The 16,472-nt window shown below is 43.2% G+C and overlaps 1 protein-coding gene across 7 annotated transcripts in view; it reads left to right on the plus strand.

Annotated features, from left to right (window-relative positions):
- The window catches only part of MYO9A (myosin IXA), a 1,154,601-nt gene that overhangs the window by 425,460 nt on the left and 712,669 nt on the right, over positions 1-16,472 (plus strand). For 6 of the 7 annotated variants that reach the window (XM_069624659.1, XM_069624658.1, XM_069624661.1 and 3 more), the window contains one exon: positions 9,585-9,641. The exons of the other annotated variant lie outside the window; for it this stretch is intronic. In XM_069624659.1, the coding sequence (XP_069480760.1) occupies positions 9,585-9,641 (57 nt within the window). The remainder of the gene's footprint in view (positions 1-9,584; positions 9,642-16,472) is intronic. 7 annotated transcript variants of the gene reach the window in all.

Below are 16,472 nucleotides of genomic sequence, written 5' to 3' on the forward strand. Positions count from 1 at the left end.
CCAAGAAGGAGTTTTTCAAATCACTCACTTCTATTTTTAAAGAAGAGGAATGCTCTGATGAGGAAGATGCTCCTTTTGGGTTACAATATGGTACACCCAATGTTCTAGAGTGTTTTATATCAGGAGTCCAGAATCAAGGACTTGTATAATAATTTACAGTCTGCAAGTGGAGAAGATACTGCACCCGAACTAGAGTTTGTAAGACCTGAGCCTGGCGAACATGCTGACTCTTCATACAGGCAACTGATTGTCGAAAGTAGAAGAGTACATGGGGTGGAGTAGGCCACCACTCCCTTATGAACAAGATGATCTCACCGATATTTTGGATAAGGGTCCTCAGACTGACCCTGTTTTGCCCTTTCATATGGCATTACAAAAAAGGGTGTCTAGAACCCGCGAACCTCCCGAGGCCATTCTGGCAGTTAATAAGAATCTGACAAAAAAAATACTGCCCCTACAGTAGTGACGCCGACTACCTGTTGAAACACCCCACTCTGGAGAGTCTGGTGGTGCATGCGGCTACTGCTACTTGAAAACAAGCAGCATACCCTACCATCCCTCCTGATGGGGACGACAAGCGTGTAGATGGATGGGCGAGAAAGGTATTTTCTGCAGGGAGCATGGCACTGAAATCTGCCAACTCCACTTGTGCCCTGGCAACATTTTAGTATACTGTGGGATTGCATTTCTGTGGCAGCTTCTTAGCTATTGTTAAGGACGGCAAGGAGGCTAATTGTGAATCCCTTCAATCAGGATTGGACATTGTGGATAGCATCATCAGATCCATGGCTACCAGCACTGTTATGCGCAGATTTGCATGTTTGAGGAAATCAGGTTTTGCACCGGATGTGTAGTCTAGGCTTCTCAACATTCCTTTTGATGGGGTCTCATCTTTTTGGCAGCAAGGCTGACGAGAGCCTTGAGAAGTTGCAGACCTCGAAGATCGACAGCCTCATCTTTAGGCGCCGCTGTTAGACAACCTCAGCCTTTTTGTCCTAGTGGACAACCTTGGAGAGGTATACATTTTCGCTACTACTCCACATTTGGAAGGGCGAGAGGAATGGCCAGTCAAAGAGGCCAGAGAGGATTTCCTCGTGGTGGACGAGGTAGAGGTGCAGCCAGCTCAAGCAGCAACCTCCTTACCATCGGCCTCTGCAGCAGCCGCCACAAAACCACTCTGAGGTCTTGAGTCACAGTTCACCAGTGGGGGGGCAGGCTGTCTCTGCATCTAGAAGAATGCCAAGACATTAATTTGGATTCTTGGGCTTTAGAAATTGTAGCCCACGGTTACTGCCTTCCTTTTATAAGACCTCAGAACAATCCACCGGGTAACCGCTCTGAGGATTCCGGATCCTCTTCTTGTGCAGGAAGTTTTAACCCTGCTAGAGAGAGGTGCTATGGAACCAGTACCTGTAGCAGAGAGCAAGAAGGGATGGTACTCCCCCATATTTTATGCTCCCCCAAAAAGGACAGAGGACTGAGACCCATCTTGGACTTGAGATACTTGAACAAGTTCCTCAGGAAGGACAAGTTCAAGATGGTTAAAACTTCTCAGATCCTTCAGGCCCTCCAACTCGCGGATTGGTTGGTGTAATTGGACCTTCAGGATGCTTATTTTCATGTGCCAATCCATCTCAGGCACAGAAAATACCCGAGGTTCCCATTTGGCGGTTCTCGCTATCCGTTTCGAGTTCTGCCTTTCGGGTTGACCTCTGCCTGAGGGTTTTCACCAAACTGATGGTAGTAGTGGCAGCGAATCTCAGGAGAGGGGGGATTCATGTCCATCCCTAACTGGGCAATTGTCTGATCAGGGCGCATTCTCCAGAACAAGTCTTGGATCATCTTAGTCACCTGCCACTTTCTTTACAGACTGGGCTTCTCCCTCAATTACAAGAAGTCCCAAATGACACCTTCTCAACAGCTCCAGTACATCGGAACTGTGCTAGACACATCCTTGGGAAAGAGCTCGCCACCTAAGGTGAGGGCTCAAGACATTCCAAATACCAAATTTCAGAGTGCCCAGAATGTTCCGGCCTTTTTTTGTTTTTTTTTTGTTTTTTTTTTAGGTTCCTCTGCCTCATGGGCCTCCTGCATTTTTCTGGTGCCAGAGGCCTGCCTGAGAATGGGATCCCTTCAATGGGCTCTAAGAACACAATGGTCCCAGTTCTCAGGAAAGATGTCACACCGGCTTGAGATTCCTAACAGGGTCTCACAGGATCTTCTGTGGTGGGTCTGCAAGGAAAATATTCTGAAGGGAGAACCCTTTTGGTAACCATGGCCGGAGATTACAGTAGTGACGGACGCCTCACTCATGGGGTGGGAAGCCCATGCCAGCGATCTGACAGTCCGCAGTCGCTGGTCTCCATCGGAGTTCAAACTACACATCAACCTTTTGGAACTGAAGGCAATCAGACTAGCGCTGAAGGCCTTTCTGCCCAGGGAAAAAATGTCCAGATAATTACAGACAACACAGTGCCAATGTACTACCTCAACAAGAGAGGTGGTGTAGGGTCACTACCACTGTGCAAAGAAGCAATGCAGCTCTGATACTGGGCAATTCAAGAAGGAATCTCCCTATCGGCAGTTCACCTAGCCGGAGAGGAGAACACGGCGGCGGACGCTCTGAGCAGGCAGCATACAAAACTGCAATTATCCGTAGATAAGTACACACCCTCCTATTTTTAATTTGTGCAATTCATGCGTAAAAACACCACATAATACCTTCCAAAGCAATAACCCTATTTAAGAGGTATATGTTCTAGACAAAGCATGTCAGAATTCATTTATTTTGTTCATTTGATTATAGAAAACATTTACAAAACCACATCGAATAAATTAATATCACATCTATTAAAAACCAATTGTCAAAGCACAAATTATCACACCAACAAAAGAACTCGCATATCATTCCTCACATACTCTTTCAACCCCATACATACAGAACACCACTCGTACTTGTGCAAAAGTCGCAATCCTGATAATTCTGTTCTGTAACTCAGAACATCCCATTTATTTGGGTTAGTACCTTAATTGCTCAAAGTGCCTAGTTAACAGTATTTTAAGAATAAAAAACAGGGTAAATGTTCCAAGGTGGTTGCTCTTGAACACGTATCAATTACCACATTTTGTCTGTGACCCAAGTTAGAGCCAACTCTGGGAGGAGTGGGCTCTATGGTGTTGTCGAGTTTCGGGCAACCAGAGCAGCCTGTACAGTTTCCGTCTGGTGCTCCTCATCAGGACATGTATATTACAAACAACAAACAGTTCTTAATACAAAGAGAATTCAAGTTGGTGTGAATTGACTGTTGTCCAATGTTCAAGGGGTAATTTCTTTCGATTTACAGGGTGTCAAATTTCTGTAGACCAAGTGTGTTTCCCGGAAAGCCACTTTGTGCAGTTGTTTCCCTTTTTCCACCAAAGTATTATTTTCTCCCAGCCGGATTTACTACAGGCCAGTTGGCTCAGGGGGTTAGGGCCATCGAAGCGTGATCCTTGTATTCTCCACCAAATGGACACCCGATGTAGTTAGTGTATCGCACTCATAGTGTCTGCAAACACTCGTACAATTGTTTGTGTATTGACACGCCGTGTGGGATTCAAGTTCCTCTGTATTCCACTGCTGCTAGATGGCAGGCAGGGCAGTCTCCCACGAGTGGGAACTTGCTCAGGAAGTCCTTCAAGAGATCTTCACCTTTTGTGGTACCCCTCAAGTGAATCTGTTTGTGACAGAGCTCAACCAGAAGTGCAAAACGTACTGCTCCAAGAAATTTCCTCCAAGAGGAGGTTTAGCAGACGCGTTTGTGGCGGACTAGGAGTTGCCACTCCTGTACGCGTTTCCTCCAGTCCCCATCATTCCTCATGTAATCGGGAGGTTGAGAAAGTTCAGGAAACACATGGTCCTAATTGGCCCGGATTGGGCCAGGAGAACATGGTATTCGGACCTTCTGGACATGTACATCTGTCCTCCAATACGTCTTCCACAAAGAGAGGACCTTCTCTTGCGAGAGCAGGGTCGGGTTCTCCATCCAGAGGTCAACACTCTCAACCTTCATGCTTGGTTTCTGAAAGGCTGAGATATAAGGATTGGGACCTCCCGGATGACGAATTGGAGGTGTTGCTTTCGGCTAGAAGACCAGCAAAAAAATCTTTATACCGTTGCTCGTAGGAACAAGTTCTGCAACTGGTGCAAGGAAAAGAATGTAGATCCTTTTCTGTGTAAAACACCAGATGTTTTATCTTTCCTTCTATCCTTAGCCAATCTGGGGCTCTAGATTGGTACCATTAAAGGCTATCTGGCGGCACTGTCTATTTTTAAGCGCTCGTCAGAGGAATGTTCCTATTTCAAAATACCACTGGTGACTCAATTCCTCAAAGGGCTCACTAATGTGTACCCTCCATCTCCTTTCCAGATTCCGGTTTGGGACCTACATCTGGTTTTAAAGTTCCTAATGCGTGCCCTCTTTGAACCCCTGCACACATGTCCTCTAAGGTTATTAACCTTTGAAACCATTTTATTGATTGCTCTCACATCAGCCTGCAGAGTTAGCGAGTTGCAGTCACTGTCAGTCAAGCCACCCTTTACAGTCTTCGACAAGGACAAAGTTGTCTTGAAGGTCAAACCTTTGTTTTTGCCCAAAATCATGTCAGATTTTCATTTGAGCCAGAACATTTTTCTGCCTTACTTCTATCCTCCACCTCATCCTGGTAAAGAGGAGGAAAGACTTCTTAGGTTAGATCATAGAAGTGCGCTAAGCTTTTACATTTCAAGAACATACAAAATACGTTTTGATGATCAGCTTTTCATAGGGTATACAGGACACAAACTAGGTCAGGCTGTTACCAAACAGACCTTATCTAGGTGGATCATTTTGGCAATTTCTGAGTGCTACAGGCTGGCAGGGAAAGACCCTCCTGAAGGTTTGCGAGCTCATTCAACCAGGTGTATGGCTACATCTACAGCCCTTCATAGGGGTGTTCCTATTACAAACATCTGTGAAGTGGCAACGTGGTCTTCCATCTTCCATCCACACGTTTACAAACCATTACTGCCTGGATGCTTCCTATGGTCAGGATGTTTTTATTTAGCAAGGCAGTTCTCTGCTCTGCCTATGAAAATGTATATAATATAATTCTACACCCTCCTCCCAACACAATACTGCTTTGGGAGTCTATCAAAGATGAGGAACATGTTGGAGGACACAATCCATTCTATCAACAAGTTACTCCTGTTAACGTTCTTTCGACTGGATGTTCCTCCAACGTATTCCTCATCGCCCTCCCAACCTATCCCTCTGTAGAATTTCCCATGCTATTACAGCTTCCATTCCACCAACACTGAGTACTCTCATGCCCATATTTATGGGCATCTCTGCTCCTAGAGGGGGGAAAAACAGAACTGAGGCAAACGGACTCTGCGCATGCTATATATGCCCTCCGGATGACATCACCCTCGACGGAGGCCCTCAAAGGACATCGACTCGACGCACAGCGCCCTCTGCCGAAAAAAAAGTTTGCTGAAGCTGGACATTACATGTCAAAGATGAGGAATACATTGGAGGAATATCCAGTCGAAAGAGCGTTACCAGGGGTAAGTAAGTTGTTGTTCTCCTGGTTAACACAGTCCCTTTTCTAGTCCTGATATTTCTTCGGAGGACCTCTTTAACTTTTGTACATTTCTTGTAACTGCCTGGTATACTCTCCTACCAGGGCGTCTTGTAATCACACACTTGTAATTGCTTGGTATACTCTCCTGCCAGAGTTTACGTTCATATGGGCTCTCTGCCCTCTCCCAGACTTGCACATTTACTTTGATAATGTATCTGCTTGATATATTATCCTGTCCAGGTTTCCCATATATTTGCAATGTATAAATTCACATATTGGTAAGGTTTTCACTCGTAGTTAATTTCCCCTTTTAACCATAAGCTCTCTCGCCCTTTCTCAGTTTCTCTTTTTCAATTGCTTGCATTCGAGGTGGCTGCGGATATTTCCTGGTGTTCCTGCTGTCTCTGGGTGAAACAGGTTCTTGTTGGCGTTCCTGGTTTCTCCCGCTGCCAGCCCGTGATCGTCTTTCAGTTCTTTCCTTCTCACGACCGCTTCCACTTGGCTATCATGTATCTTGCGACTTTCTCTGGGCTCGTCTGCTTCGTTCCGGGCTACGGTGAGTTAAATGCTGCTTTCTAACACCTCCAAAAGCCCAGTAGGGTATCGTCAGCTCCTGGTGTTCTCGCAAAGTGTCCTCTTCACGTGGCAGCTTCTTTCTCCTTGACTCTCGAGCCGGACGGTTCCACCAAACGGGTCTCAGCCTCTCCCGCTAGCAGTGCACCTGGACTCTCTGCTTCTGGTCTTTAGATTTCCCAGTCACACGTGTGTGCAACAACTAGAGTGCTCCTTGGGTTTGTGGCATCCTTCGCTCTGCATTGCTCGGTTCCATTTTCTCGTCCCAGTATTTTGGTCATTCTGGGAAAGGAAGTCCATTCTTGACAATTTGCACGATAAACTTGGTAAATGGTTTTCAAGGGCAAGTCAGTCCTGGATGATTGATAGGTGGAACTGGAGAAGGAGTTTTTGTAAGCTTCTCAGAAGTTGGAAGGTTGGCCTATGGGTCTTGGGAAAAGGTTTTTACTCCCCTTCATAGGAGGATGAGGAGACCTATGACAATAGGCCATGAGGGTACATAGGGAATACCATGTCTCATCTGAGGAAGTCATGGTATCTCCCCACAGGTTGTGTTCCCCCATGTGATCCTCCCTCACAAAAGCCGCCGCTAGGGTCAGGATCAGGTAGCGGCTGCTGTCCCCTGGCCACATGGGAGGAGGCCACTGCCAGGAAAACAGTGATGATTCCATTCGATTATCACAGCAGCCACCCAGAAGCAGTGCATTTTCTTGTCAAGAAGTTGCACAACCAGTTTACTTAAACCTGGTCAGCATATGTTGTCCCCCTTTCCTGGGTCATTAACACTTAATCTGTTTTCAAACCAATGAACATTTGTCTGACACACTGTGCTGGATGCCAATCTTATTATGAAACAATTCCTAATAAAGTACTTCAAGACAATACATAAGTAGAACATATCATGTTTAGTACTGTATTTTACAGTTGTCAACCAAATTGGCCAGCCTGCACGTGTTTTGACGCACTGGGTCTTTTTCTGGGCTAAAAGTAATAATTCAGTCTAATTCACACATGTAGATGCTCAGAAACGAGCATTTGCAGATACACAATGTTAGAGTTGATGGACCCAGCTTTTACTGAGCTGTCCTGCGTTTACAATCTTGACAAGTTCCACTTTAAACAACATCTTTGTTCTGACTGAATTAAAAGCGCGTTACCTTTTGTCACTCAGATTCAGACTTCATTTGACCTGGGGATTTGGCCCCGCTATTACTACAGAGACAACAGTCTTATGGATTGGTATTTTCATCCGTGGCCCAGATTTGAAAAAGGCTCAGGGGAGCTGAAACACGTGTAATCGTACATGGGCTCTTATAAATTGTGTGATGGTTCATTAAAATCAAGCATACACACATTTCATGGCGCTGAGTCCGGGAGTCTCTTCATGTTGTACTGTACGAAAATGTTTGTTCAAATAAATGAGCAAAATATCCTAGCAGGAAATCCCTGATGAACAACACAACCTTTCCGTTTGCAGAGCGTTTTCATTGTTCCAAATCAATTGGAAAGGCAGTAATGCAGAATGAAAGGGAAAAGACAAAATGTGGTCATATCAATTCTTGCTCTCCATCATTCAAGGCACTTTCATCCACACAAGCATAACAACCAACCCGACTAGTAGAGAGGAAAATCATATTGACCAAGGTGGCTGTTGGTGACTATACGGGCTGAATATGTGTGTGAGGGGACACGGCATGGGGTGCCCCATTCTGTAAGAGGTTAAAGAGATAGCCTCATAGAGATACTTTGCAGCCCTCTCTATGGTGCCCTCTCTGTGGTATGAGAAATTCCTAAATAGTTATGTAGGGAGAGCAAGTACTGAGAACTGTAATTTTTACTTATTTGATATCTGTAAAAGTGTTGAAATGGGAGCAGAAGACTGGCCTTTTAGAGGAGGTTTTCTTTTCAAGTGCGGTTGGTAAATACAAATGGTATACTGCCGTATATTAGCTCTGGTTAAGAGATATCAAACGGGTTACAGTGGGGGTGCATGCCAATCAGAAAAGCTGTTCCTCAATTTAAGAGCCATGTTAAAAAATGCCTACGGCCAAAATATCAAAATGCTCATTTATGCCACTTGGCAACTTAAGTTAAAGCTGATGAATTTGGAAGAGGTTATAAAGAAGGAATCTGCCTCCGTAGAATGTAAAAGAAATACCCTTCTGTTGGCCATAGAGCTTTTATGTTGCTGCATTTTAACTTGTTGACTATGAGAGAGATTGCACGGGCATGGTGAAAGACCGAGATATGGCTGGGCCTGCATATTGAGATAGCAATCTTCAGACCCTTCAGCATTTTCAATTGAAATGCTCTTAAGTGAGTGTTGAATGTGAGCAGAATTTGGATGGCCGTTGAGTGAATATTATACCTAGATATACAAAGTACAATGAAATGGATAATGTTGCCCCCAGTAAAAAAGTGTATGCGTTTCTTAATATTTGGAAACATTTATTGGTAAAGTTGTACAGTAGGGTGAGGTAATGGAATAGTAGGATCGGGGAGAAACTGTTTGCTGGAAATAGCTATATGGAAAATAGCAGGTTTTTGATTGAAGATGGCTTCATGTAAGGTTAGGAAATTTTGTGAACAAAATGTTTGTTCTGTGTGTGGATGTATTGTACTATTATTGTAATTACAATTGGGTTAAGTCATTTGTAAATCAAATGCCTGTGGTTTTCACAAACTAAAGGTGGCAGGTAAATATTCAAAAAGCAACAAAATAGTTATTTGCTGAAATGTATTCTTGCATTTACTGTCACACAACACAATTGATTGGATTATTGTATCTGACACACAACCTTTATGATGAGGGTGTGGTTATTAATTCAGCATGTGGTGCAATATTGACAGCATTACATCTGATTGGTGTGGATTACTGGCACATTAACAGTAACTTTCTGGTTGGGTCATGATTACTGTCACTGCTTAATGAGCGCAGTTTACAGACCTGTATTTCAGCAAGTGGTTTTAGTAGTACTAAGATGCTGTCAAATTGTGGTTTTACTTTTAAAATGGAACACATGGTTACTTCTGCTGGACTACTCCCAAAGTGTAAAAATACACCAGTTTTGAGTGAAATGCAGAGAGTAAGATAATGAAACTAGATGTCCTTAAACATGTTAATGAAACCAGAAGGCCACTGCTGGATGAATAATTTCCCCCTCAAACTTCACTAAGTTATATAACGAGGTGTGCTATTCAAATTAAGTGCTACAGATATTGTTTTATCATGCATTCTGCACACCCCTAGTCTGTTCTAGTTTGTGATACACTGACTTCCACTTCGGCATCCATCATATAATTTATGTGAATGATTTTGAATTTCCAAATTTGTGTGCTTTGATATTTAATGCAAATTGTGCTTAACTCACTCATTTGCTGCCTAACCCCTTCTGCCTTGCTTACAGATGACAATGAGGCCTCACAGACAGAGCTGGGATGATTATTACTCTGATTCGGAGACGGTTAGTAAACGTTCGGATATCGGCGCTTTTGGGTTGCTGGTTGGGGATAATCATACATCAGCCGGTCTCCAACCTGCATCCATGACTACTGCTGTAGGAAATCCTAGTAAAACTGAAAATATTATCATGTATTCAAGGGGTAGCCAACGGTAACTGGACATACAGAGCCTTGTTCCAAAAGGAAACCAATTGCCAGTCCATGGGGGGGCCTATAAAGAATTGGGTGGGCAGTCTGAGCTTTGTTTGTTGTTGGATCCTCAAGTTTCTGTGGTGTTGATAAGAATCTTATAACTGCTCTACCTGCAGGCATCATTATTTCTATGTCTCCCTTAAAGATGTATTGGTGTGGTGGCAAATTGTTTGTATTTCAAGATATTGATTTTGTGTTAACTTCTCAAGTGCTGAGGTATGCTTTTCTGACTACCAGGTAGGCGGCATGCCCTACGATGTACAACAGGCATGTAGAAATATGAACTTGGGGGTCTTGCTCATTTTATCCTGACTACTTGTTCTCTACACGGACTCCCAATCTTTGTACTGGTCTTGTTGAAGATTCATGGAACTCTAAACAGCATTCACCATATGGAGACCCAAGCAGTGGAATTCACTTCTTATCAGAGTCCATCTAAACCCAAACCATTGTCAATTTAGAATCTTGTTCAAACTCATCTCTCTAGCATATGATGCAGGGCCAGCTGGTAGCTCTCATTTTGCATTGATGGTCAACCTGTAGAGGCGATTAAGTTTCACAGTTCTTTGATATACAAGTGATCCCACTGACTCAACCACAACCTTCAAGGGTCTTCCACTATCCAAATGCTGTTCTACTTGTTGTTCCCAGATAAAGACCTTTATTCTGCGAAAGAAAACGAGCTGTGATAAAGGAAATCTGAGAACCGCCCTGAAGAACTCAAGTTGGGAATTGTAGGGCTTGTTTCTGTCATTGACCTTGTTTTCAGACACAGTGGTGTTTTCCAATGGTGGTTATTGTAGGAATTCCAGTAGGTGTTTTTGGGGCTGCTTGCCTCAAACCGGTTGTATTATTTCTTGGGTGCAAACAGTTTTGCACTATAGTTCTTAGCCAATAGTCCAAGCTGGGCTTGGCTCTTTCAATAGTAGAATCCATCCTGTTTTCTCGCTGTGACTAACCAATATTGTGAAAGCTGACTGTAATTGACTTTTCTGAGGGGGAACCAGCCCCATTCCAAGTGGCGGATTTGGCAGCCCTTTGGATAACCTCTCATTTCTCAGTTCAAGAACATTACCAACAGTGTAGCCTACTGGAGAATTTTTGAGAATTTCGAAGAACACTCGAGACTTTTTCTCAAGCAGGGCTTACATTCTTTTCAGACCTGTGCCTTGCTTTTGGCAAGCGTTTTCTACAAAGTATCTTTTAATTCTTAAAGGTAATGGTATAAGAACATTTGTGAATGTTACCATTGGTTCCCCATCTTACCATTATTAGTTGAATTCCACAGGCCAGTGTTGGGTGCCCTTCCAAAATGGCATGTGTTCTTGTCAAAATTGAATTCCGTCTCTCCGTGGTCACTTAAAAAAGGACAAAGGGCTGCATTTGTAAGTACTGGCAGATTATTGTACCATGTTCAATCTCTACAGCTTCTGGAATGTAATCAAAAAGATGACTATTCTAAGACCGAAACAATCCTTGGATGCTTTGTCAATTGTAACTTTTACTACACCTTTATTGATGGGAGACCATATTCATCAGTGTGGAGGGCAGGTTTCTCAAGAGACTAGAACACAATTCATGATTGTTCTTGGTATTCTGTGATCCCTCCTCTACTGCTCTACCTTTGATCACAAATGGGTGAACTTTCAGAATTTGTATGTTTTAAAAGTATGATTTCCTTAAGTATTTTGCAGAAAGTTATTATAGAATTTCTGCATCCTGTATTAAACCTCCATGTGGATCCTGATGAAATGGAGAAAGTTACTTATTTAAGATGTTTCTTTTTCTAAAGTCCTGTATGTTGCTACTCAACCACCTTAGAGAACTTGAGGGTGGGATGGAAAAGGAGGGAGGTTGGACGATAGCAACAGTTCCAGCAAAATTGGATCTGTCTCCCTTTATCTGTGGGGATTCTTGAAGCACATGTCAGTCCTGACCAGTTTAGGAGTGATGTTGCCTTATTTCAAGCTGCAGATTGTGTTCAGTAAACTTGTCGGCGTTCATATAGCATAATAAAATATTTTTCAATTTGGTTTCAAAAGCTGACGGCCAACTGGTGACAAAATCAGAAAGTTATTTGTCCCACACTGCTGCCAAGCCCTGTTATCACAAGTGGTGATGTTTCCGATTCGCAAATTAGATGGCTTCCCTACCCAGATTTTGGCATTGGTTCTGATGAGCAGTTGTGTGTCCTTCAGTTGGACAATAATCATGCTTGCTGTGTTGGCAGTCGCTGTGATGGTTGATATCAGACGCTGTCTAGAAGTTGGGGAATAACAGCCATAGTGCTTCATAAAGCTAGCGCTTGTCCGTATTTCTTGTAAACTTAGACTTTTTGCAGTGTCCTTTTTCTGAACATTGGATTCTCCCAAAATATTGTTTTTCGTTACATGTCATGTCTGTAGGTTTTCACCAAGTTGTTAATTGTTTGCCCAAGATTTCTAGGGTGCTATGGAAATGCTGGAATTCCTTTTCTCTGGATTTCATCATAACTCTGTCTATTGAGTCTTTCGAGATTAATGCACAGTGTTCTGCTATTTCCATCAGAGATCAATGGACGGTTTTTCAAACGCATGTGGTGGAGTCTCGCCTGAGTCTGGGTAGGATTGTTGTAGTTGGTGGATATAGTCTCACCAAAAGTTGGAAGTCTTTCGATCATAGAGTTTTTCGTGTGTTAGAGTTTAAGCTTCTTAGGTGATGTAGGTGCATTATCCTGCATAGGTAAAGCCAAAACATAGTAGTTCGTTTCGGTTAAGCCAATAACGTTGTCGTTTGTGAAATATGCAATAATGTGTGCTTTTGCCTGAGCCGACTCCTTGCTCCATCCAGAACAATTGTTTCCCTTCCCCTCTCGCAAATGCTCCTTTTTCTGGCAGGTGCTTGAATGGTGCTTGTTGGCCTGCATAATCTCCCCTTTGTAAACTGCTTCATGATGTACAGTCTAACTGCATGCCCTAACCACTTTTCACCATTGGCAACACTTCTCAATTCAGCTGTGTCTAGACGAGACACTTGGACCTGCAAGGAGCTGTTTGGCAGCCACCAGTTACTGTCTGATGGATTTGACGCTTGTGGTGGTGGTGGCTAGTAGGCCAACGTTATTTATTAAATAAGGTTAGCTGTGAGTCTTCTGTTGTTCTGTTAAACTCCCAAAACATGCTGGTCTTGACACTTTCACATCATGTCCATCTGTGAAATGAGCAAATGAACTATGCTCCTGCCACTAGAGACCTTACAGAAATGTTGCATGAACCTCATGATTTGCTTTGTCTTTTGTATATTCACTCATAGAGGCTTCACTGTTAGTTTATCACTGTTCATTCTTATTTGCTGCTGTCCCTAATCCATTCAACTGCTCCATCTGGTAGTGCCTTGATACAGCATGCTCAGACCTATGCTCCATATTCAGCAAAGCTTTCTGGGAAAGGCTTTCTCTGAGGTACACATATCGTTAAGTTCATTGGGACATCATTTGTTTACAATTCGTTGCTTGGCTGTTGGCAGACCACTTCCCTGCACAAATCGCATAACACACCTCACACAAGAATGATAAAACAGAGACTTTGGATCCCTCCAGAGGATTTACAAGGGGTAGAGACAGAGGCTTCCTCTGCACCAACACCAGCCCCGCCAACTCCTGCTGGATGAGGAAAGCATTGTTTTTGGTACTTTTTCAGTATTTCACCACAGCATAGAGGCTAACTCCCATCACACCTGACCTTTTCCCGACTGATGGACACATATCTGTGCTTACTTGGCAAAAGTTGCGTAATCATCTGCTAATAAGCTGTAGTTTCACAGGTGCCTAAATATGCAAACCCTGTTTTCTCCCGCCTCACTGCCCGGCACCACAACTGTCAATATCATCCAGGTTGAAATGGGATATCTGGCTGTTTAAAGAATAACAATGTTTGTCTTCACTTGAGTGGCACAAGCAGTAAGAGCTTTGTCTCTGCTAGCGCTTTTTGGCTAGTTGTGCATACCCCACACATAGGACTCCTGAATTGTTAGCAAATCTCTTGCTTTGCCTTCAAAGTGCCCTGTATTGCTTTTGTTGGGGAATGGAAAAGTAGGCAAAATTGTGAAAGACTATAAAATCCTTAAATTGTCATAACACTCCGGTTCTCCTCAAATAATTTGTTGTTTCCTTAGCTTTTTTGAGACGTCATGGTTTATCAGTGATAATTGTGATGTTGTCCATCTTCTGGCTGGAGTTTTGATATGTTTCTGATTCTCAGGTGCCAGAAATCACAACATTTTTCTTTGCAGTTTTCATTGACCTTTTTTGTTTTGGGAACCTGTAGTGGGCATTGAATTAAAATAAAATGAAGTCAGTTTTCAAATTGGCAATATGACAGCTGGCCGTCTCTGTTTCTGGGTGAGAGAATACAGACAGACAGACGACATGACATACCTGATAACTGTTGGCATGTCTTTACTTCAAGCTGAAATGTCTTATTTAATTATCTTCCTGGCTTACACATTTGAACTGGTGTAACAGGAAGTTGGAAAAGCAAGGGAGGAACACACATGTTTGGTGACATTTTACAACGTTCAGCTAAATACCAAATTCTCCCATGTCCCTCTCTTGACTCGTCCATACCCAGTGCAGTCCCCTTTATCTGGCAAATTACCCCAATCATGTATAGTCTCCCTGTAACTGGTAACCCATAGCAGACCAACCAGTTTGTTGACGTTTGGCAGACCGACATCATAGATGTGTTTTCTTTGACTGGTGGATGTATATCACAGGTCTAGTTTTCTTTTGAATGGTGAGCATCTCATTATGACTTGTGGCTGCTGTTGGACTGTCACATTTCTCTGATCGGAGACTAACCCACACCAGACCTGCAATTAGTCAGACCAGTGGATTCCCACTCTTGGCACTTTCTCTGATTGTTTACATGTCCCTAATATACTTGACTTTTAACCTACACTTCGAAAGAGTACATGAACCTTCCATGGCCAGCTTTTGGCCCCTAGAGTGGCAGTGTGTGGTATTCGTTCCAAGACCTACTGAGATCGATCCCTATTGGTTTGGTATTACTTGCGCATGCAGGCAGAAGTTTGCCTTCATCCCCCACACTGAAATTTCACAGAGAACTTTGCATGTTTCTTTACGCTGATTGGGTTTCCCATTTTCTTTTCCAATGTGTGTGTTTGAGCTTTATTGTATTCTCATTCTGACTGAACTGATGTCTGGCCATGCCTCCTATCTTCACATTAATTGATCATGAAGAGCATGGTCATGTTTCTCTGTCGTGTCTGTTGATGTACTTCATTACTCTATATTGTTGTCTATACATTTATGTCTGTATCCGCCCATGGTCAACTGATTTTTCTTGACCTCTACGACATATCCGTCTGAATGCTTTGACTGATTTCTCCTGATTAATGTCTACGTGCCTGTTTGCAGTCTTACAGTGATCTGTCTGGTTCTATGTATTGCACTGTGTATACTTGTGTGCACTGTGTTCTCTGTCCCTAATTTGTACTTATCAACATATTTTGTATGTCTTCCTATATATCCTCACACTAATCTGTTATTTGGGTACAACCATATCTACCTATTGTCCTCATATGCACCTTACTCCAATTCCATGGTGGGGGCAACAGCACCACTGAGTGAGCATTACCAGATTGTGCCAAACATCAACATTGTAAGGAAAGGAAGTGCATGTGTTGGCCCTTAGAATGTACCAGTCACACCCTGCCCCCCCATGCAGCATCTCTGTCTAGATTATGCACATTTATGTACATCGTTCCAAGTTTCCTGAAGACCATATGCCTGTTTCTGAATTGTCTTTGTGTACTCAAAACATTTCAAGCTGTGTGCCTCAGTTTCAAGGCGTAATGACATGGTTATAGGTCAGGGGTCTGCAACCTTCGGCTTGCTTGATGTTTTGGACTACAAGTCCCATGATCCCTCATCCTCAACTATGCTAGAAAGGGCTAATAGGAGCTGTAGTCCAAACCATTTGAAGTGCCAAATGTTGCAGACCCCTGTTCTAGGTTCTCTTGCATCCCACTATCCCAGCTGTTAATGAATGCATACACTGCCGGTGGCCCTGTCTGCTGTGCAGGCATTACCATTCATTTGCAGAGTAGGAAGAGCATGGAATGCTGTAATCATCATGTAGGTAAATTCTAGGTGAATGCTATCTCTCTTCTGATCCTCATCACCTCACTTCTAAATACAGCTTTTACCTGTACTTTTAGTAAGTCCATCTTTGCTGACAGATCGTTAGCCTTTAAAACCCTGTGTAGACCTATTTAGCAGATGAGAAAAACATTTGGGTCATGTTTTATAGAAATCTGTGGGCTTTTCCTGGTGTCATGGGGATAAGAAACACATTATGGGGAGGTGAGGGGAGCACTGCGCTTGGGGCACTGGATGTCTTTAGCAAATAGGTTTTTATACCTGCTCCGATAGGTGAACCTTTAAAGGGGTGTTGAGGAATGTGATGTGCCACTCTTCCCGAATCTTCACTACCAATTTAGGGATGTACTCTTTTTCATGGCCTCTAGTTTGACCTTAAACTAGAGCAACATGCATAAATGTTCTTCTCTGTCCCAGAGACCTACATAGTCTTTTTAAAAGGATGTACTGTGGACACATTCCATTTTTCATTCCTAGCTGC

The sequence above is a fragment of the Ambystoma mexicanum genome, chromosome 11 (assembly GCF_040938575.1).
Source record: "Ambystoma mexicanum isolate Mex_15411 chromosome 11, UKY_AmexF1_1, whole genome shotgun sequence".
Classification (NCBI taxonomy): domain Eukaryota; kingdom Metazoa; phylum Chordata; class Amphibia; order Caudata; family Ambystomatidae; genus Ambystoma; species Ambystoma mexicanum.